The following is a 21,487-nucleotide window of genomic DNA, read 5'->3' as shown; positions in this document are numbered from 1 at the left end:
AGATAGCGGCATTGTTGAAGCAGGTCTCATGTTTCACTACTCCTGAGCCCCTTTCAACTGACATGGATGCTTTCTTTCCACTTACCTGTAGGTTTTTTGTTGACATGCTTGGCAACCCTCCCATAACTGTCGCACCTTGCCTCCCTCACGACACTCTAGAATATTTTCTTCTTTGTATTCAACCGATGCAACAGTATGCTGCTGTTGAGACGATAGAAGTGGTAAGACTTGCTCCTTCTTAGTTTAAGTTTCCTTAGTGTCTGGCTTCTAACATTTTCTTTAATGTCATTCAGGCAGTGGTTGCTATTTGTAACTTGATGCGCCAACGAGCCCTACTCTTCAAACAGCTAGAGGTCGCGAAGACTATGAGGGCATTTTTTACCCAACGACTGGACAACAACAAAGAGCTCCGTACCCAGCATGAGCGGGCGGAGTGCGACCTGGCTACCGCTCAAAAAGCCATCACAAACGAGAGGAAGCTGTTGAAGGAGACAGAGGAGGAAATGGAGATGGCGAAGGCTGAGGTGTGTTGGATGAGAGATGAAAGGGAGACTGAAGAGGCTAAGTGCAAGGATGCGGAGTAGAAAAAAGACCAGCTGAAAAAAGAGTTGGAGGAGCTCCGGGCGGTTTTCGATGCTCAGAAGAAGGACCTAGAAGAGCTCTAGGCAAGGTTTGCCGTTGAGAAGAATGAGCTAGAGGAGGATTATTAGAGGAAAATTGATTATATGTTCTTCTTCGACTACCAATGTTGTATGAGGAAAAACGACATTACTCATGATATCCCCAACTACCCTTCCCATGAGGAGGATGCAACAGTTAGCGGCCCCACCCAGGAAGATAAGGATTCAAATGCAGTTGGGTCCTCCGACGGGCAGTGATTGTATTCTTGCACTTTCTTTTCCCTTTTTCCTTTATTGCTTTATCTAGACACGACTTTGTAATGAAAACTTTCTATCAATGCATACTTGTTTCTTTTTACTTGCGTCTTCTTACTAAATATTCTTTCCTTAAATCCAATTTACTGATATTATTGTTTCAAGTTAGATACATTCCAAGGGTGAAGCAGGAATACCCCATCTAGCGTTTCCAGATGGTAAGCCCCTGAGTCTCCTGTCTTAAATACAACATAGGGTCCTTCCTAGTTTGGCTGAAGTTTTTCGGCTCCTCTTTCAATCGTGTTTTCAAAGATCATTTTGAGGACTAGAGTCTCAGTCCTAAAAGCACGCGACTGGGTCTTCGTATTATAGTGGACAATAGCTCTTTGCTAATAAGATGCCATTCGGATGGCTACATTCCCTCTTGTCTCGTCTACCCAATCCAAGTGTCTTTCAAGCTCTTGACTTTCATCTCTCTGGACCTAGAAAACCGTCTTGGCTGTGGGCATGCTTATCTCGATTGGGATAATTGTCACAATCCCATAGGCGAGAGCAAAGAGAGTGGTTCTCATTAGTCGGCCAGGTGTCGTTTAGTAGGCCCACAAAATTCTAGGTAGTTCATCTACCCACTTTCCTTTGGCTTTTTTCAGTCTTTTCTTCAGCTTAGAAAGCAGAGTTTTGTTCGTTGCCTCCACTTGTCCATTACTTTGAGGATAACGTGGCATGGAGTATAAAATTCTTGATTTTTAGCTTCAAATAGAAGGTTTTGAAGGCGATGTTGTCGAATTGTGGCCCGTTATCAACTACAATTGCTTGTAGGATTCCAAATTGGCAGACGATATTTTTTTAGACAAACTTGGAAATGTCTTTATCCTTGATGCTGGCATAAGTTTCTGTCTTTACCCATTTACTAAAGTAATTCATGGCTACAAACAGAAACTTTTTATGTGTCGCTGCGACGGGTAGGAGGCCAACTATATCCATCCCCCATAGTGCGAATGGTTAAGGGCTCGTGACCAGATTGAGGACCTCGGAGGGCATACGAGGAATGGGTGTATACATTTGGCATCGATCACACTTTTTGACATATTTCTTAACGTCCTGTCTCATGGTGGGCCAATAGTATTCTTGTGAGTGAGCACAATGCGCTAAGGTACGTTCGTCTATGTGATTGCCACACATGTCTTCATGAAGCTCAGCCAATACATATTGTGCTTCTGCATCTTTTAAGCACCTGAGGTATGACCCTCCAAAAGACCGTCTGTAGAGGCTGTCTCCGATTAGTGTGAAATAGGCAACCTGTACCCAGATCTTGTGAGCTTGCTTGCTATCTTCAGGTAATTTTCCTGTCCAGATATATGCTTCAATCTCGTGCATCCAGTTGATGTTTGTTTCACTGGTACTGCATACTGGTCCATCTACTATTGACGATGCAACTTGAAAGTAGACGTGTAGTAATACCGCTTCTTTTATCGGGAGAGTAGAAGCTATCCCAGCTAGGACGTCAGCCTATATGTTTTTTGTGCGGAGGATTCTCTTGACGACCCATTTTCTTAGTTTATCTAAATTAGCTTGTACATTTGAAAGGTATTGGACCATGCGTTCATCCTTGACTTCTTACTTTCTTAAAATTTGTCCAATGACTAGCTGGAAATCGCTACATATTTTTAACATAGATGCCGATAAAGTAAGAGCAAGATTCAACTCGACCAGGATTGCCTCATACTCTACTTCGTTATTGGAGGTAGGGAACCCAAGCTTGATAGCCTATTCCAACTGTTCTCTAGTTGGGGATTGTAAGAGAAGGCCTATTCCGGCTCTAGAGAATCGGGATGCTCTATCAACGTGAACTATCCACCATCCATTTTTAAGAGAATCTGCAAGCTAGGATGATTTCTAAGGGATCTCAGTTATAAAGTTCGCCATGACTTGTCCCTTCATTGCCAGTCTGGGTTGGTATTTGATCACATGCTCACTTAGTTCTATGGCCCATTTCAGCATCCTCCTAGACAAGTATGGTTTATGCAAAATGCTTCTGAGTGGTTGGTTTGTGAGTACAGTCACCTGATGGGCTTGAAAGTAAGGGCGGAGCTTTTGTGCAACACTTCTCAAAGCTAAAGTTGTTTGTTCCATCTTAGAGTATCGGGTTTCCGTCTCAAGCATTGCTTTGCTCACGTAGTATATGGGCTTCTATTCCTTGTCTTTCACGTGGCGAAAGAGCACAACACTGACAACATAGTCAGATATTACTAGATACATGTACATCTGCTCATTGGGTCGAGGACTACTCAGGATGGGTGGTTGTGTGAGATAGCGTTTAATCTCCTCGAATGCTTGCTCACAGTTGTTTGTCCATTTGGTCGCGTTAGTTCCTTTTAGTGTGAGGAATAAGGGCCTTAGCTTGTTTGTGAAGCGAGCTATGAAGCATCCTAGTGCAGTTAGGCTGCCAGTGAGACATTGCAGTTCCTTCTTAGAATTTGGGGCGAGTGTCTCCATGACAACTTTGATTTGGTCTGGACTAACTTCTATTCCCCTCTCTGTCACCATGAATCCCAGGAATTTGCCTGCGTTGACTCCAAAGGCACATTTGGTCAGGTTAAGCTTCTTATTGTACATTTTCATCAAGTAAAAAGTTTCTTTTAAATGTTGGGCATGTTCACTTCTGGTTTTGCTTTTTTACTACAATGTCATCGATGTATACTTCCATTGTGTGGCCGATTAGTGGTTTGAAAATCTTTGTCATTAGCCTTTAGTAGGTGGCTCCAGCGTTCTTGAGCCCAAACGACATGACTCTGTAGCAATACAACCATGTGGTGTCACGAAGGCGATTTTCTCCTCGTCCAGTTGGAACATAGGAATCTGATGGTATCCAGAAAAAACGTCTATGAAAGAGAGCATCCCGTGCCCGGCAGTGGCGTCTACTATCTGATCTATTCGGTGCAAAGGGAAGCTATCTTTTGGGCAGATGTCATTTAGGTTAGTGTAATCAATGTATACTCGCCACTTCCCTCCCTTCTTTGGGACCACGACAATATTCGCCAACCAATTAGGATATTCTACTTCCCTGATGAACCCGACTGCTAGTAGCTTGTCCACTTTGGCTTGGATGATCTTTTGCCTCTCTGGATGGAAACATCTAACCCTCTATCAGATAGGTCGTGAAGAAGGTATAATATTGAGCCGATGTGAGGCTACTAAAGAGTGGATTCTGGGCATATCAGAATGAGTCCACGTGAAGACCTCCTCATTTTGCCGAAGCACTGCTTCGAGTATTTCCTATTTTTCAGGTGCTAGCAAGGAGTTGACATGAGTAACGCATTCATTGTTATGAGAGAGACATAAAGGTAACAATGGCTTGGCTGCCGACGGATCCCTTTCCGTTGGGCTCTGTAATTGCTATTGTTGCTCCATGTTTGTTTGTTCCATGAGCGGTTTATTACCGTTGGAGGATCTGGATTCGTGTACTATCTGATAACATTATCGTGCAGCCAGCTGGCTAACAAAAATGTTGATCTGTCCGTTCTCGGTTAGATAACTTACCATTTGGTGATACGTAAAGGGGATGACCTTCATGCCATGTAGCCAGGTGCGTCCCATGATGACGTTGAAAGGGGACAAGTCTTCCACCACTGAGAATTGCACATTCTAGATAACTGGTCCGACCTAGACGAGTAACACGACATCTCCCAGAGAAGTGGTTGAGGCTCCATTGAATCCTGATAGTATCTGTCCAGGGTTATCTAGGGCAAACGATGGGAACCCCATCTATTTGTACGCGAACATCTATAACAGGTCGATTGAACTGCTCGAATCAATCAAAATCTACCTTACATCGAAATCGTTGATTCCCAATATCAGGATCAGGGCATCTTCATGGGGCTATAACACCCAATTGGGGTCTACTAGAGGGAAGGCAATTATCTCATCTATTGGGCGCGTGCCCCTACCGGGCAAGCTAGGTTGGATGGAGCTAACCTGCTCTTTTACGTTATTTAATTTACTTAATTGTTTAAATTAAGTTATTAAATCACTATTAACTTAATTTACCAAACACTCACTAATACTTCATTATAAACAAATTAAAGTGCCAAGATACAAATACACATACATCAACACTAAACTGGAGTGCCACCTAGAGATACATATGTGAACATCTTGACTCCTTCCGTGGGACCAATGACCATTATTCACCCAACATTGCCTTTACTGGCTAGGCCAAAAATATGATCCCATGACCACCAATGTGGGATGAACCCAAGCGAATTTGGTGGTTGGATGCATCAAATTGGTCATTGGTCCCCATTCCTTCCAAGTGACATGACCCACAGATTAAATACCCAAAATAGACTGCTAACCGAAGTATGCATACAATTTAATCACATTCCTACACAATCTCAAATTACAAGTCAATTTAATCACAGGTTCCATTTAATGATTTTTTCCTCCCCCTTTTGTTCATACGGCCTTGCCTAGCATTTCAAATTTTCATACACTGCATGGACCTGGTTGACACTTGACAGTAACTGGCTAATAATACCATGAGAATCTTGCACAATGGACAGTCAGTACTAAGTTACTAGCAAACTATGTTTCCCTAGATCCTGGGGATCTATATGGAATATGCAAAAATCTTCAGCCCTTTCCCAATTTGGTAGGACGTTAGGTGAATGATTGTTTTCATTTCTTAACTAATTTTTCTAATATTCTAAGACTTTCATCTTGACATTTGTGATTGTTCAATTTTTTTAAATTATTATTATTATTATTATTATTATAGACTTTATTAAAATAATTTGTGAAATTAATTTTTAAATATATTTATTATATTTTGAGTTACAAAATTTAAACCTAATTCCAAATTGGTTTAAATTATTTTTTAAAACAAAATTGATTTTAAAATAACTTACATTCAACAGAATTAACCATATCCATCCGATTATTTTCTCCCTAAAAATGGATCCTTCCAAGGTTGAAGTCTTGGAAGGGAACGGGAAGGATGGTGACGCATGTCCTCATTCTAGTGGAGCGTCTTCTAAAAAAAATGACCAAATGGGACTCTTCCATGGTTCCTAGTATCACACGGGGGAGGAAAGGATAGTGACACGAGTCCTCATCCTATTGGACCGTGGCCTAACAAATGTAACCAAGATAGAAAGGAAACACCGAACAAATCTGTGATTCAGCAAACGTGTCAGACCATTTTCGTGTTGTTTTTCCTTGTCATATTTCTTGTGCCTCTTCTTCTTCTTCCTCGAAACAATATTACAGCAGAGAAACCCGCAGAGAGAGAAAGGAGTGAGCTTTTTCTTTCTTTCTACCTTGGTTTTTCTTCTCGGTCTCCCCCTATATCATTTATTGATAGTTATTATTATTGCTCTATCTTTTTTTCTTTCTTTCTTTTTTTCGGGTATGTGAATTATTGAGTCTTGGAATTGTTGTTTGAATTGGGGGGCAGATAGAAAATGGCAAGCTCAGTGGAGAAAGATGAAGTGGTTTCTTTGGAACTGCCGGCTCCTCCTGGATGGAAGAAAAAGGTTTCTCTCGTCTTCCCCCGTGTGCTTTTTAGGGTTTCTTTGTTTCGTTTGTGCTTTTATTTTTTTGAAAATTACTTTGTGGGTGTGGTTTAATTTTGTATCTGTGTGAAAATTTGATGTGAGTTTGTTTTTTGTAATTTTATGCGATTTTACGTTAAAGTTTGCTTCGATAGTGGTGGGTTTTCAGCTAGGGTTTGTCGGTGTCTCTTGTAATTGTGTTGAATTAGGAGTAACTGTGATTCGTGATTTTGAATTTATGTTAATTCTGTGGATTTTCTCGGAATTTGTTTTGGGTTTGTTTTTTAGGGTTTCGTGGAAAGTCCTGTTAATGGTCGTTCGCTTAAAACACCTATCTCCCCCCTTTCCTGCTTGTGTTCTATTTTGAATTTGCGTGATTAAGTTCTTTAATTGGTCAGTCAGACTGCTCCTGCCCCTATACCCACCCCGATGAACTAAACACATTTGGTTTATCTAGGTTTTTTCTGCTTGATTGATTTGATTTAAGCGAGGGTGTCTATGTGTGTATAGTTTGGGTTTTAAATGGAAAATGGCGGAATTTGTGTAATTCTTCATGTTGTAATATTTTTATTTTCCACTTGTTTTTGCTGGTATTGCTTGATTGGTGCCCATTGGCTGCAACTTCTTTTGCAAATGGTTATCTCATTGGTTAAAAAAATGTATTCCAAACATGAACATGAAGATCAATGTAGAAAGTTTTGTTTGAGAATGATGAGGTTGTAGCTAGCACCTTTTGTTAGGACACTGACACAAAGACAAACATTGATGCATCATGTACTGGTTAAGAGTTACTTTCCATGGGTCACCAAATGAGGAGGGAATTTACATTTTCTTGGAAGATTAGGAGCAAAATTTTCAACTATTTAGCTTTTAAATTCGACTTGATGCATGGAAGTGGAAGAGCCTTTGGCTTTAATTAGGTTTGAGAATTATCTTAAAAGTACAAGATTCTCAATAGAATTCATAGTGTTCCATTTAAGAGTAAAATATCCTTCAGAGGTGCAAAAACACTATGGCAGCATTTCTAAGTGAAAAGTTGGAGTTTGAGTATTTAGGCCCTTACTAAGTGCACTACATCTCATACACATGCCTCCAGCTTTCAAATGGGATATTAGCATCCAAAAAAATGATTTTCATCTGACCTTAGATATTTATTATATCCATGGCAAACGCATTAAGTTTAAATTCTGAAGTGGGTCTGCCCCCTCTTAAAACCTATCACTGTGGAATAAATTTAATAAAGATAACAGAAAGAGCAAGAAAAGTAGAGAGAAATAATGGAAAAGACAAGAAGTTTGGCAGGATTTTCACATGGCAGCAAGGTCAAGTTGCCTGAAGGCTGCGCTGTCAATTTGCAGCTTCTGGAAGATAATCTGATAAAATGACCTAAAGATATATAAAGTTCTTATTTGACTTAAAAGGAGCCTTTGGTTTCGCAATATCTAATCCAAACGACACCCTGAAGTTCATAGACTCAAGTTTGGTTGGCCCACCATTACTTAAACAATCTAAGCATTTGGGCCAAATTGGTGGGTTAACATGATGTCAGAGCTTTGATTGTCAGAAGGTTATGAGTTGTGGTAGTATCACCATGTGTTTATTCCCCCTTATTTACCAAGCCTATAAGCAAGCTCAAAAAGATGGTTGCTTGTGAGGTGGGGTGTTAGGGCTGTAGCACAAATTGGCATGGTATACATCGTTGGCCCACTATTACCCAACAACATAAGCTTTTGTATCAAATTGGTAGTTTAACACATATAAGCTAAGCTCATTCTTCTTCTTCTTACAATTTTTTTTATAGTTCAAAGCATATTTCAATTCTTTTAGAGTTTATTACAAATTATAGATGAAAGTATGTTTTGGTTGTCCATTGTTGTTGCTAAGTATGCTTGGGTTGCTGATGTTTTGAGGAGGTTGGAGGCTGTGGGCAGTTCTTCTTATTTATAGTTCAAAGCATGGTTGATAAGAAGGGTGAAAGCATGCTTGGGTTGTCCATTGTTGTTCCTAAGTATGCTTGGGTTGCTGATGTTTTGAGGAGGTTGGAGGCTGTGGGCAGTGGGGTTGTCCATTGTTGCTAAGTATGCTTGGATTGCTTCTTCTTCTTCTAACAGTTGATAAGATGGGTGAAAGTATGCTGGGAGGCTGTGGGCAGTAGCAGTGGAATTCTTGCTTTCTTCTCAAGCACTGGCAGTGTGGAACTCTTCTTCTTCTTCTTCAAATTCTTCAAATTCTCTTTAGAGTTCAAAGCATAGTTGTTGTTGCTAAGTCTTCAATATCTTTTTTTTTTTCTTTTTATTTATTTTTTATCTTCAAATTCCTTTTATTGTTCAAAGCATAGTTGATAAGACAGGTGACAGGTGACAAGTGAAAGTCTCCCTTTTTTGTTGTCCATTGTTGTTGCTAAGCATGCTTGGGTTGCTGATGTTTTGAGGAGGTTGGAGGCTATGGGCAATGGAATTTTTGCTTTTCAGGTTCAAAGCATAGCTTGATAAAACAGGGTGAAGTCTCTCCTTATTGCTCTCTTCCTTTCTGTTGTCCATTGTTGTTGCTAAGTGTGCTTGGGTTGCTGATGTTTTGAGGAGGTCGGATGCTGTGGGTAGTGGAATTCTTGCTTTGTCCTTTGTTGTTGCTAAGTATTATTGGGTTGCTAATGTTTTGAGGTTGGAGGCTGTGGATTGTGGAATTCTTGCTTGCCTAGACAATCTTCTCCTTCTTTGTAGTCCATTGTTGTTGCTAAGTATGCGTTGGTTGCTTATTTTCCAAGGAGGTTGGAGGCTATGGGCAGTGGAGTTCTTGTAGTTCCATGATTGGGAATTGGGAAGTCTTCTTCTTCCTTTAAGTGTGTTTGGGTTGCTGATGTTTTGTCGAGATTGTGGGCAGTGGAATTCTTGTTTTCAAAGCAATTTCATGATTGGGAATTGGAAAGTTCTTCTTCATCTCTGGGTTGCTGATGTTTTGAGGATGTTAGAGGCTGTGTGGACAGTGTAACTCTTGCTTTCCAAGACAGTTTCATGATTGGGAATTTGAAAGTCATCTTTTTTTTAAAGTCTTTTAATAGTTCAAAGCATAGTTGATTAGACAGATGAAAGTCTCTTCTGATTGCCCTTTCCCTTCCTTCTGATTTCCCCTTCCTTCTTTGTTGTCCATTCTTGTTGCTAAGTATGCTTGGGTTACTGATGTTTCAAGGAGGTTGCAGGCCATGGGTAGTGGAGTTCTTGGTTTCTGAGATAGTTTCATTATAGGGATTTGGGAAGTCTTCTTTTTTTTTTCTTTCTTTTTTTTCTAATTCTTTTTATATTTCAAAACATAGTGGATAAGACTGGTGAAAGCCTTTCTGATTTTTTTTTAAAAATACAGGTGAAAGTGTTTTTGTTCCCTTCCCTTCTTTGTTGTCCATTGTTGTTGCTAAATATGCTTGGATTGTTTACGTTTCGGGCCTGGAGGCTGTGGGTAGTGGAAATCTCTCTTTCCAAGACAGTTTCATGATTGGGAATTGGAAAGTGTGGAAGTGTTCCTTAAGTAAATTCAGTGTAGTGGTGCTTGGAGAGGGAAGATAGGCAGGTGGAGGTGCCCTAACGATGTCAAGTTCTTTATCAAATCTATTTATTCTCTAGACCCCTACAAAAGTGGGTTTGTTTGCTTGGGGAACTCTGTGGGAAAGATTTTGCCTGTGGGTCAACTGCTAAAAGTTTGGTATTTAACTTATTGGTGTTGCCTGTGTAAATGTGACAAGGAGCCAACTAATGATTTGGTAATCCATCGTGTTTAAGCTAGGGATTTATGATATATATATATTGATAGGTCAATGCGGATTGTATTAAAAATTAAAAGTATACACGACATATACAATGCAAACAAAAAGAAAGAAGGCTGGAGCACACAAAAGCCAACAACTGCCCCCTACGAAGAGCCTAACCAGTCCACAAAATCTAACAATGATGAACCATCCCCAATGTATAACCTAACCCAATCCCAACGATTTATGGTATTTGCTTTTTCTTTTCTTTGTTTTTTTTTTCATCCTTTCTTGGGTGATTCCCAGGAGGATGGAAGTGGTTTTATTGGGTTGGCATGGAATTTCTGTTAGCAAAAAGTGAAAGAAGGTTTGGACAACATCCCCATTTTGATTGTTCTAGATCATATGGTAAAACCAGAAGAGTAGAATTTTGTATGGCTTGTTGGATTTTGTTAATCATATAGGATTTGGATGGAGGGTCTTGTTTTGTATTTTTTCCTATTGCCTATTGGCACCTTCTATATATTTCCTATTGAGCTGGGTTGCCCCCCTTTTATGTGCTTTTGATAAAATTTCTTTGCTTATACTTATATATATATATAACATAAGTGGAGAGATCAAGAAAATTATATTTGATGGGTGTGGTAATTATAATTGAGTTTGTATTTTATACCTATTCCGTGTGTCAAGTGTGCAGTGAAATTAAGTTGTATTTTTTTCACCTGCACAGTTATGTTCCTGGTAGTAAATTATCAAAGTCAGATGCTTTTTGGCTTCTTACAGGAGGAAATTATTTGAATTGTCACCTGGAGACACCAGGTGGAAGAAGTATTTCATTTAAGGTGCCCTTGAGGCTTGACTCAAGTGGTAAAGGGATGGGGGAGGGTTTGTGGGAGGTTCTAGGTTCAAGTTCCAATGGGGACAAAAAATTTACCTATATATAAAAAAAAAAAGGTATTTCATTTAAGGTCCATGCTTTTATACTTACAGCAGCATCAAAATCTATTTGCTTCTTTGGCATTTTATCATGGAGAAAATTATGGATGGTAAAAGAGATTCTGATAAAAAGAGATAGCCTCTAGACATTTGTATTTCATGAGCCTGTCAAAAGAGGGGTGAAAAACTGTATTCATGTTCCTTTTTATTTTGTTATGTTGCTATCGTGACTGTGAATTCAGTTTCAGAATTACTGACAGAGGGATAGAAAGTAGCAAACATGCTGTTAAATTGACCTGTGTAAGGCATAGATTAAATTGTCTTTGTTGATCAAGTTCATCACAATCTAAACAAAAGGGCAAATTAGACCTGCCACTTATGTTATAAGGCCATATTTCTCACTATTGTCTCTAGGATACCCATTATACTTTATATGAAAACAGTAATTTCAATATCTGGGAATTCAAATTTTGAAATTGTATGAATTGGCTTTAGTGTGCTTCACTCAATATTATTGGTAAGGCTAATCGACAGAGAAAAGGATGCTCGACTTGATGCTGCTGTGAATCTTTTACTTGTATTTCCTTGCTTTTTCCTACTGCAAAGAGAGGTATATTGCTGGCTTTAGGGTGCTTCACTCAATATAATAGGTAAGGCTAACCAACAGAGAAAAGGATGCTCAACTTGATACTGTTGTGAATCTTTTACTTGTATTTCCCTGCTTTTTTGTACTGCAAAGAGAGGCATATGGGTGTCACCAAGTGGGCCCTCTGGGCACCTGTGACCTTGACTTTTTAGAGAATCCCGCTCCTACGTCATAGGACTTGTAGCTCAGCAATCCACCAGGTGGGTTTGTTTATCCTTCCAGTTTTGAGTGTCAAACTTGGATAGTTATAGCAAGGATGTTTAAATAAGCATAATTGCCTATTTGTCACTTTTATATAATCTTTGAAATTGATCTGGTTAATTAATCTCTGATATTTTAGATCCTCTCTTGGCACTCTAGCATTTTTCCAATTTACATTTTGTAGGTTGCATGTTTTTCTAATGCCCTTCAGTTCTGTTAGCCATTTGATTGTGTTGCCTGACTTGATCCCCCTGTTCCATATGCAGTTCATGCCTAAGAGAGGTTTAACCCCCAAGAAAAATGAGATTATATTCACTTCCCCAACTGGAGAGGAAATCAATAGTAAAAGGCAGTTGGAACAATACCTGAAATCACACCCTGGTGGCCCAGCAATACAAGAGTTTGATTGGGGCACTGGTGAGACCCCAAGGAGATCAGCAAGGATTAGTGAGAAAGCAAAGGCAACTCCACCAAGAGAACTTGAGCCTGCCAAGAAGCGAAGCAGAAAATCATCAGCTTCAAAGAAGGATAACAAGGAAACAGAAACCATTCCTGATGAAACTGAGACAAAAGAAGTTCACATGCAAGAAGCTAAAAAAACTGAGGATAATGCGGAGGCAGAAATTCAGAAAGATGTTGTGAATGAAAATCTCATTGAGACTAAAGATAAAGCAGAAGATGTCAATACTAAAACAGAAGAAGCTCCTCCTGAAGGAACTCAAGTTGAGCAAGATGTTAAAATACCTGATGATGCTGAAGAAGGCAAAAAGAATGCAGAAAAAGAGCCTGGTGAGAAGGGTGGTGATTCTGAAGTAGCTCAAAATGAAAAAGAAAGCACAGAGGGTACAGAAGTTCAAGAAAATGTGGATGAAGCACTAGTAAAGGCTGATAAAGATGATGGACCTGGTGAGCACGACAAACCGGATGCAGTCATAGCTGATGAGAAGAAACCTGAGGTGGAAGGAGTGGAAAAAGAGAAAGAAAATAGAAGTGCACTTGAATCTGAAGGAGAGATTAAGGAGAAAGAATCAGCAAATGGCAACAATGTGGAACAACATAGTTTGAAGGATAGTGAGATAAGCAAGAAAGTGGAAGAAGGAATCGAGAATGGCAGCCAGGCCAAGCCTTGAGTTATTTATATATTAATTTTACATTGGCTCTCTTTCACCTCTTTATGACCATTTTAGATTTATGGGTACCCCTGGATGACTGTAGTTTATATGTTTTTAGTGATAGAAATTTAATTGTTGGTGAAGACATCTGTCTGTATAATCTATAGATTAGGTCTTTAATCTAGTAGCTTTTCTTGCATTGGAGCAACTTGTAGCTTTCAGAGATCTTTGTAACATTATAGTATCTGATGCTCGTTCGGAAGACAGTATGGTATAGGATACTTGTACCTTGCAGAGATCTTTGTAACAATATGTATCCAGCTTCTGATTATATGAAACCCCAGTTGCACCTGGAGGTTAGGAATTGTCTGTACTCTCAGGGTGTTGTTTTGATGTTGGGTCTTCAAGATATAGTTTTGTGAGGAATTGTGCAGTATCTAGGATTATGAGTGCCTCATTTTCCTACTGCTTAATACGGTTTCTGATAGGATGGTGTATCACCATCCCAGCCCAAAATAGCTCAGACTTCCAATTGCGGCGGATTTTGAAGGATTTTCATCTCTATGCCTTGTCTTAGAATCAGGGGAACTCTCTCTTTCTGAGTGATCCCCCTGCCTGAACCAAATAGACTTCCTGCATCTGACAGGCTTCTGTCTATTTGATATGCAATTTCAAAAGATTACTGTATTAGGTAATAATCAATAGCCGGGCAGGGAGTATGAGATCTACACATTGAAGACGTATCCCATTAAATACTGTAATGTTTCCTGGGATTTTATTACTCGTTAACTGAAGCTCCAACAAATTGAGGAAAATGGTGGTGTGTCTCTTGATCTTGAGTCATACCAACTAGTTGAAACTAAAGAGAAGGTTAGTGGCAGAAATAAAATAACTCGAGAATGGAGAAGCAAAAGGAGCTTCCCAGATTTCCCCATACAACAAAAGCCGAAGGAGAAGAAAAAGAAAAAGAAAAATCAGAATCCCTTGTCCTTCAAAGCCCTTTAAGCCGTCCGACTAGTCCTGTCAAGGTTGTCCATTTCTCAAATGCTGTGGCTGATGACACAAAAGCTATTTTGGAGGATTCCATATCATTTCTTACGACTGCAAAATTAGAGAACTACAAGTTAGGGCCAGAACATAAATCACAGTTAATATTTCATTAGGCCTAAGATCTCCAGTCGACAGATTCTACCATTTTGGGTGTAACTCTGAACCTATGGTGTTGATGTTCTGAATCTAGTGTTTGGCCTCACCAGGAAGATTATTGCAACACACTAAAGATTCAACCAAGACTGATTTCATCCAGTAAATATCAATGCAGAAGCACCCCACCTGATGAAATCAATGAAGCCAGAGATGAATTGAATGCATCCACTTCACTTTTCTCCTCAGGGCTAGAGCTCAGCTGTTGAGAAAGGATACACAAAGACAATCACAAATATACAGAGGATAATCCATAGTCTACACAACTAAAGAGACCAAATGTATGTAATGATATTAAATAAAACAAAGGGGACCTTGGTGAAGGCTATATTAGCCTTTTGCACCCAATCTGCATCCGTGTTTGAACCAAGAAATGAACTTGCTGCCGACAGATCATTGTTATCTATGGCCTGACCTACTTTGCTCAGCTTGTACACTAGCTCTTGCAGATATCCTGGAGTAGCATAATTCATTGGGGTTCAGTTAGAATACATCCAAAGAGCATAATCGTTTTTCATTTGAATCTGGTTACACCCCACAGAAATCCAAAATAACCAGGCCCTATTTACTCATTGAACCATATTTAATTTGTCTCATTTGGGAAACAAAACCAAACATATAAAGAGATCAGATTATGTTGATTGAAGTTTGTGGAAATCCCGTATGATTTTGGGGGTGATTTGTAGGATATTGTGGTAGAAGATATTTAGGTTAAATGTTTGGTTTGATTTTTATTTTTTCCATATTTTGCTCTTTGTATATATGTTAAATAGGGACCCAATTCTGTAAAAAATACACAATTGAATGATTCTCAGTTTCTTCATGGTATTAGAGCACGGATTGCTCTAAAACCCTAATCAATCCATGACTCCCCAAAAAGGAGACAGCCATGAGTCCAGTCAATTGGCAACTCAGAAAAGAGAGTCAGAGATAAACTCCTCCATGGGCTCAGTCGATGCATTCGACAACTGCCCATTCCATCTTACCATTAAAAAATTGAACAATAAGAATTACAAAGAGTGGGCACAAGCAATCAAGCTTGTGATTGACGGAAAGGGAAAGCTAGGGCTTCTTACCAGCGAGACTTGGCGACCACCTCCGATCGATGCAGCAGTATCCCAAAAATGGTGGTCCGAAAACTCCTTCATCATCTCATGTTTGATCAACTCCACGAAGCCAGCCATTGACAAAACGTATATGTTCCTCCCAATGGCAAAGGATGTGTAGGATGCAATACAGAAAACATACTCCAATGCTGAAAATGCTTCCCAAATCTTCAAATTCAAGACGCAGCTCTAGTAGATGAAGCAAGGAGATTGGGAAGTCACGGAATACTACACCGAGATGTTGGGTTTGTGGCAAGATCTCAATCTCAGCTGCGAAGAGGAATGAGAGTGCACGGGTGACAACGTGTGATTCAAGAAGAAGATGGAGAACGAGAGAGTCTTCGAGTTTCTAGTGGGGTTGAACCGCGAGCTTGACGTCGTTAGGAGCAAGGTTCTCAGTTGCCGGCCGCTACCCTCCATCCAAGAGGTCTTCTTTGAGGTGAGATGTGAGGAGAGCAGAAGGAAAGTGATGTTGCAGGAACATCTCACTTCTGGGCCTGAGGCTTCAACACTTGTAACCTGTGGGCCTCACGCTGGATCTAGCCCAAGACAGTGTAAGAGGACTTATTGTGAGCATTGTAAAAAACCGGGCCACACTAAAGACACTTGTTGAACTTAACATGGCAAGCCTATGGATTGGAAGCCCAGACAGACCAATAAAGCCCATAGTCATCAAGCCTCCACTGAAACCCAAGAAGATAAAACACCCACGGAAAATCATCAGTCAGCTTCTAGTGTGGGTTTAATTCCGACCAGCTTGCAAAATTATATGAGTTTTTTTCTAATGTCCAAGCCTCTAGTCAATCTTCTACAACTCTGTCCTTTGGTTTTTTAGCCCACAAAGGTACCTTTCTGACAGCACTTAGCACCATGTCTCATATTACTTCCTGGATTATTGACTCTGGTGCATCTGATCATATGACCGATGCTCATCATTTATTTTCTACATACTATCCTTGTGCCGGTAATTTGAAAGTAAAAAATTGCAAATGGTACTTTATCCCCGGTAGCCGGTAAAGGGGGTATTTGTATTTCTAAGTCTATTACTCTCAACCCTATCCTACATGTTCCTAATTTATCTTGCAATTTGCTGTCTATTAGCTAGTTAACCAAATAGTCTAATTGCTCAGCTAAATTCCTATCCTCTCATTGTGTTTTTTAGGACCTATCATCGAGGAAGATGATTGGCAGTGCTAAGGAACGTGAGGGGCTATATTACTTCGACGAAGCTAATGTGCATGGACAGTGTCCTCCTAGTGTTTGTAATTTTGCATCTAATCCTAGGGAAAGTGAACTTTTGTTATGGCACAAAAGGATGAGTTATCCTAGCTTTCAGTACTTGCAACATTTATTTCTTTCACTATGTTCAAATAAAGCTTTATAGGATTTTCAGTGTGAAGTGTGTGAACTTGCCAAACACCATCGTGCATTTTTTCCTAAATCTAAGTATAAACCATCCATACCATTTACTCTAATTCATAGTGATCTTTGGGGACCCTCACGTACCCTTAATAGGACCCATAAAAAATGGTTTATTACTTTTATTGATGATCACACTCGCTTGTGTTGGGTATATTTGTTGATAAATAAAACTAAGGTTCGATCAGTCTTCATGAACTTTCACTCTATGATACAAACTCAGTTTCACACCAAAATTCAAATTCTTCGTACTGATAATGATACTGAGTATTTCAATCACTCCTTGAGCACTTATTTACAAGAAAATGGTATTATACATCAAAGTTCTTGCGCTGACACACCTCAGCAAAATAGGATTGCAGAACGGAAAAATAGACATATTCTTGAAATTGTTTATGCCTTGTCGTTTACCTCTCACATGCCCTCACAATTTTGGGGTGACTCCATTTTGACAGCCACATACCTTATTAACTGAATGCCTAGTCGGGTCCTATCTTTTGTCACACCTCTCCAAAAATTCCAAGAGTTTTTTCCCCATTCTAGACTCGGTGCACATCTTCCACTTCGTGTCTTTGGGTCCACTATGTTTGTCCACGCTCACACACCTAAGCGAAACAAATTGGATCCTAGAGCGCTTAAATATGTTTTTCTTGGCTACTCTTGCACACAAAAGTGCTACAAATGCTATGACCCAATTTCACAGAAGTTATATGTTAGCCTAGATGTCACATTCTTTGAGCATACTCCTTACTACTCACTTCAGGGGGAGTCTATGAGTGAAGCTAGACCCCTCTTATCCTTAGACTACCTCAATATTGTTGTGTTTGAATCCACTCCATGCCTTATATCTCCCTCTTCGCCTAATACAGAAGGACACTTGAACTCAGGGGGAGATACGAAAATACAGACAAATAAGGAAACACTCGTCTACTCAAGGAGGCCAAAATCGAAGTCCAATGAGACACTCACCTTCGAAGCCCTAAAAGAGTCAGAATCAGTGATAGTTCCAACCCCTCAAGAGTTTGGCTCCAATCCTGATCAGGTAACAGATGACTTACCCATTGCTCTTAGGAAACAACCTCGTTCATGTACTCTCCATCCTATCTCGAAATTTGTGTCTTATAATGCTCTTTCTGCAAAGTGTCATGGTTTTACAACTAACCTTGATAGAATCCAGATTCCCAAAAACATTCAAGAAGTCTTGGAGATTCCATAATGGAGAGAGGTAGTGATGGAAGAAATAAGGGCATTGGAAAAAAATAGGACTTGGGAAGTGATGACTTTGCCAAGAGGGAAGAAACCAGTGGGCTATAAATGGGTATTCACAGTGAAATATAAAGTGGATGGCACAGTAGAACGATACAAAGCTCGCCTGGTTGCAAAGGAGTTCACTCAGACCTATGACGTCGACTATACCAAGACATTTGCACCAGTGGCAAAGTTGAACACTATATGAGTTATCTTATCCTTGGCAGCAAACCTAGACTGGCCACTCCATCAGTTTGATATCAAGAATGCCTTTCTGAATGGTGAGCTGGAAGAAGAAGTGTTTATGACGCTACCACCATGGTTTTGTAAGGAAGAAGAAGAAACCAGGGTATGCAAATTGAAGAAATCTCTGTATGGTCTCAAGCAATCTCCGAGAGCATGGTTTGATAGATTTGCAAAGGTGATTAAGAACCAAGGATACCAACAGTGACAGTCAGATCATACTATGTTCTTCAAACAGTCCAATGATGGAAGGATGATCATCCTAATCGTGTATGTCGATGTCATCATTCTCATTGGAGATAACACAAGATAAGTGGAGAGGTTGAAGAAGGTCTTAGCCACAGAGTTTAAGGTAAAAGATCTAGGCTAAATGCGGTATTTCCTAGGAATGGAGGTTGCCAGATCAAGGAAGGGGATTAGTATCTCCCAGAGAAAGTATGTACTTGACTTGCTGACTGAGACTGGCATGTCTGGTTGCAAGCTGAGTGATACCCCTATCAAGGCAAGAAAAAGGACAGAAAGCGACGGAAAACCCGTGGATAGAGAGAGATATCGGCGACTAGTAGGTAGACTGATCTACTTTTCTCACACTAGACCAGACATTGCTTTCACCGTAAGCGTGGTTAGCCAGTACATGCATTCACCAAAGGAAAGTCACCTAGAAGCAATGTATAAGATCCTTAGATATCTAAAGGGTTCTCCAGGGAGAGAACTATTCTTTAAGAAGGGTGACAGTAAGAAGGTAGAGATCTATATGGATGCAGATTGGACGGGATCAGCAGAAGACAAAAGGTCTACTACTAACTACTGTACCTATGTTTGGGGAAATCTAGTAACATGGAGAAGTAAAAAGCAGAGTGTAGTACCCAGAAGCGATGTTAAGGCTGAATTCAGAGCAATTGCACAAGGTATGTGTGAAGGACTATGGTTGCAGAAATTGTTGGAAGAACTACACATTACAATAGAGCTCCTCATCAAACTCTATTGCGACAACAAAGCGCCCATTAGTATTTCTCATAATCCTATTCAGCACGACATGACCAAATATATAGAAGTGAATAGACACTTTATAAAGGAGAAAATTGAGAAGATGACTATTTGCATGACTTATATCCCTACAAGGGAACAATTGGCAGATATATTCACCAAAGGGTTACAGAAATCTAGCTTTAAAGATTTTATTTGCAAGTTGAACATGATTAATATTTATGATCCAACTTGAGGGGGAGTGTGGAAATCCCGTATGATTTTGGGGGTGATTTGTAGGATATTGTGGTAGAAGATATTTAGGCTAAATGTTTGGTTTGATTTTTATTTTTTCCATATTTTGCTTTCTGTGTATACGTTAAATAGGGACCCGATTATGCAAAAAAATACACGATTGAATATACGATTGAATGATTCTCAATTTCTTCGAAGTTGTAAGAAATACACTAATTGAAATGCAAAACAAAACACTTGCTTCTTAGGCTTTCAGTAGCTGAAGGCCAGATTAAATTTATCATCCAATGGTAAGACTTCAATCCAGCGAGCATATATTGAATAGAAAATGATATCTAATGCCTTATCATAATGTAATAATTTCAGGTCAGAATTGGGTCAAAAAAGCACCATTCAAAAACCTTCTATTGGCAATTGTCGATTGCAGCTTCCTATAGTTTATCCAGTCATACCTTCAAATTAGAAACTACATCTCAGAGGGGATAGGTAACTACAGTTCTCAACTTCATTGCCTTATAATAATTGAATTGCCTGTAGGGAACACTACTATTAGTTGAATATATCCAATAGATGGAGGTAACAAGCACTAATTAAAATGGGAACTGGTCCTCTGTAACCTTTGAAGCTCAAGTATAGAGTGCATCTGGAATTCAATTGCAGGGCATAATTACTACTCATTTAACTCTATGATGAATCAAAATTTTTGCAAGCCCTTGATAACGTTTCTCAGTATATTAAAGTGATTCTACAAGAAAGCAAGCACCAAATGCCTTTTGCCTCTAGTTGAATGGGGAAATTTTGTATTGAAGAAAGCCATTCATTTAAAGTCACACAGCATTTCGAGTATTTTCTTTGAATCCTTCAACTAAAAAACTTGAAAGTTGAGGTGGGTAGCCATCAGAAAGCATTCTTCATTGCCTGAATGCAAAAGCCACATTACCCTCAATCTCCAATTTGAAACAATTCATCACTACAAGTGAGAATCCCATGCTTTGGTTAGGCACAAACAAAATCCATTGCCAACAGGCACATCTTTTAACAATTGGGTCAGCTGGGCTGATTGAATTTTCACTAAAAAAAAACACAATAAAAGAAACAAACAGAAGGCAACCAACCTGTTTCTTTGTTGGATGAGCTGATGACTCCTTGTTTTTCAATACGCTTTTTTCGATCCTTCTTCACCTTTTCCAAAAGCTCTTCATCATCATCAGCCTCTAGTATTGCAGCATTGGCATCGGAATAATAGCCTTTACCAGCTAAGGAGAAGACAAGGCTGGTGAGGAGGGTGATGGAGAGACTTCGTTTGGTGATAATGGGGGAAGAAGGCCTTGGCTCACTGACTGCCTTGGACAGAGTCAGTTGTCTCTTCACATTGTGTCTATGAGGATAAATGTGTGTTGCTGCTAATGAAGAAGAAGAAGAAGATGATGATGATGAAGAAGAAGACGAAGAAGAAGGGAGGAAGGTATTTGCAGTGGACAGAAAGGTTGTTGCCATTTTCTGCCCCTTTTTTTTTTCTCTGTTCCTTTTTCTGGTTATTTTTGGTGGGAAGAATAAGAGGCATTGGGGCAGTTTGGAACTTCGTATAGGATAAGGTTGCTGGATTCTGTTATCTCATCCAGTCATTGTTCAAATGCTTGAGGGTACTATAGTCAGTCAAAGGAGTTAGCTTTATTTTCCTGGTTTAGCAGCTTTAGCTCCTGCCCCAAATTGGACCTCCATAATTTTATTTTATTTTAAAGTAAAAAAATTAAAATAAAGTAGTTTCCAAAATTTTCAATTCAAAATTAAAGTATTTATTGGAAAAACAAAAAAATTAGATATTTAATGATTGGTTTTGAATTTTGATGAATTTGTTGACTTAATATTCATTAACATTAAAATTAATTTAATGTTTGTTGGTAAAACAAATTTTATATTTTAATACTCATGTTAAAAAATTAATTAAAGTAAATTAATTTTTGTAATGATCGGCTTCCAACCATGTAG

The 21,487-nt window shown here is 39.4% G+C and overlaps 3 protein-coding genes across 3 annotated transcripts; 1 reads left to right on the top strand and 2 right to left on the bottom strand.

Annotated features, from left to right (window-relative positions):
- Positions 1-3,065: 3,065 nt before the first annotated feature.
- Positions 3,066-3,491, bottom strand: LOC109123369 (uncharacterized mitochondrial protein AtMg00860-like). Its single transcript, XM_019222913.1, has one exon. The coding sequence runs from the start codon at positions 3,489-3,491 to the stop codon at positions 3,066-3,068; it is 426 nt and encodes a 141-aa protein (XP_019078458.1).
- A 2,463-nt stretch (positions 3,492-5,954) lies between these two features.
- LOC100259445 (methyl-CpG-binding domain-containing protein 11) lies at positions 5,955-13,431 on the top strand. The gene is made up of 3 exons (XM_002285287.4): positions 5,955-6,170; positions 6,331-6,409; positions 12,213-13,431. The coding sequence occupies exons 2-3, from the start codon at positions 6,338-6,340 to the stop codon at positions 13,074-13,076; spliced, it is 936 nt and encodes a 311-aa protein (XP_002285323.1). The 5' UTR covers positions 5,955-6,170; positions 6,331-6,337; the 3' UTR covers positions 13,077-13,431.
- A 380-nt stretch (positions 13,432-13,811) lies between these two features.
- Positions 13,812-21,059, bottom strand: LOC100257780 (thylakoid lumenal 16.5 kDa protein, chloroplastic). Its single transcript, XM_002285281.5, has 4 exons — positions 20,614-21,059; positions 14,576-14,715; positions 14,391-14,463; positions 13,812-14,159 (listed from the first exon to the last, which is right to left on the bottom strand). Exons 1-4 carry the CDS (start codon positions 20,993-20,995, stop codon positions 14,050-14,052), a joined length of 705 nt encoding a protein of 234 aa, XP_002285317.1. The 5' UTR covers positions 20,996-21,059; the 3' UTR covers positions 13,812-14,049.
- Between the last annotated feature and the right edge of the window lie 428 nt (positions 21,060-21,487).

Source organism: Vitis vinifera, chromosome 11 (assembly GCF_030704535.1).
Source record: "Vitis vinifera cultivar Pinot Noir 40024 chromosome 11, ASM3070453v1".
Classification (NCBI taxonomy): Eukaryota; Viridiplantae; Streptophyta; class Magnoliopsida; order Vitales; family Vitaceae; genus Vitis; species Vitis vinifera.
This window is presented reverse-complemented; position numbering and strand designations above follow the sequence as displayed.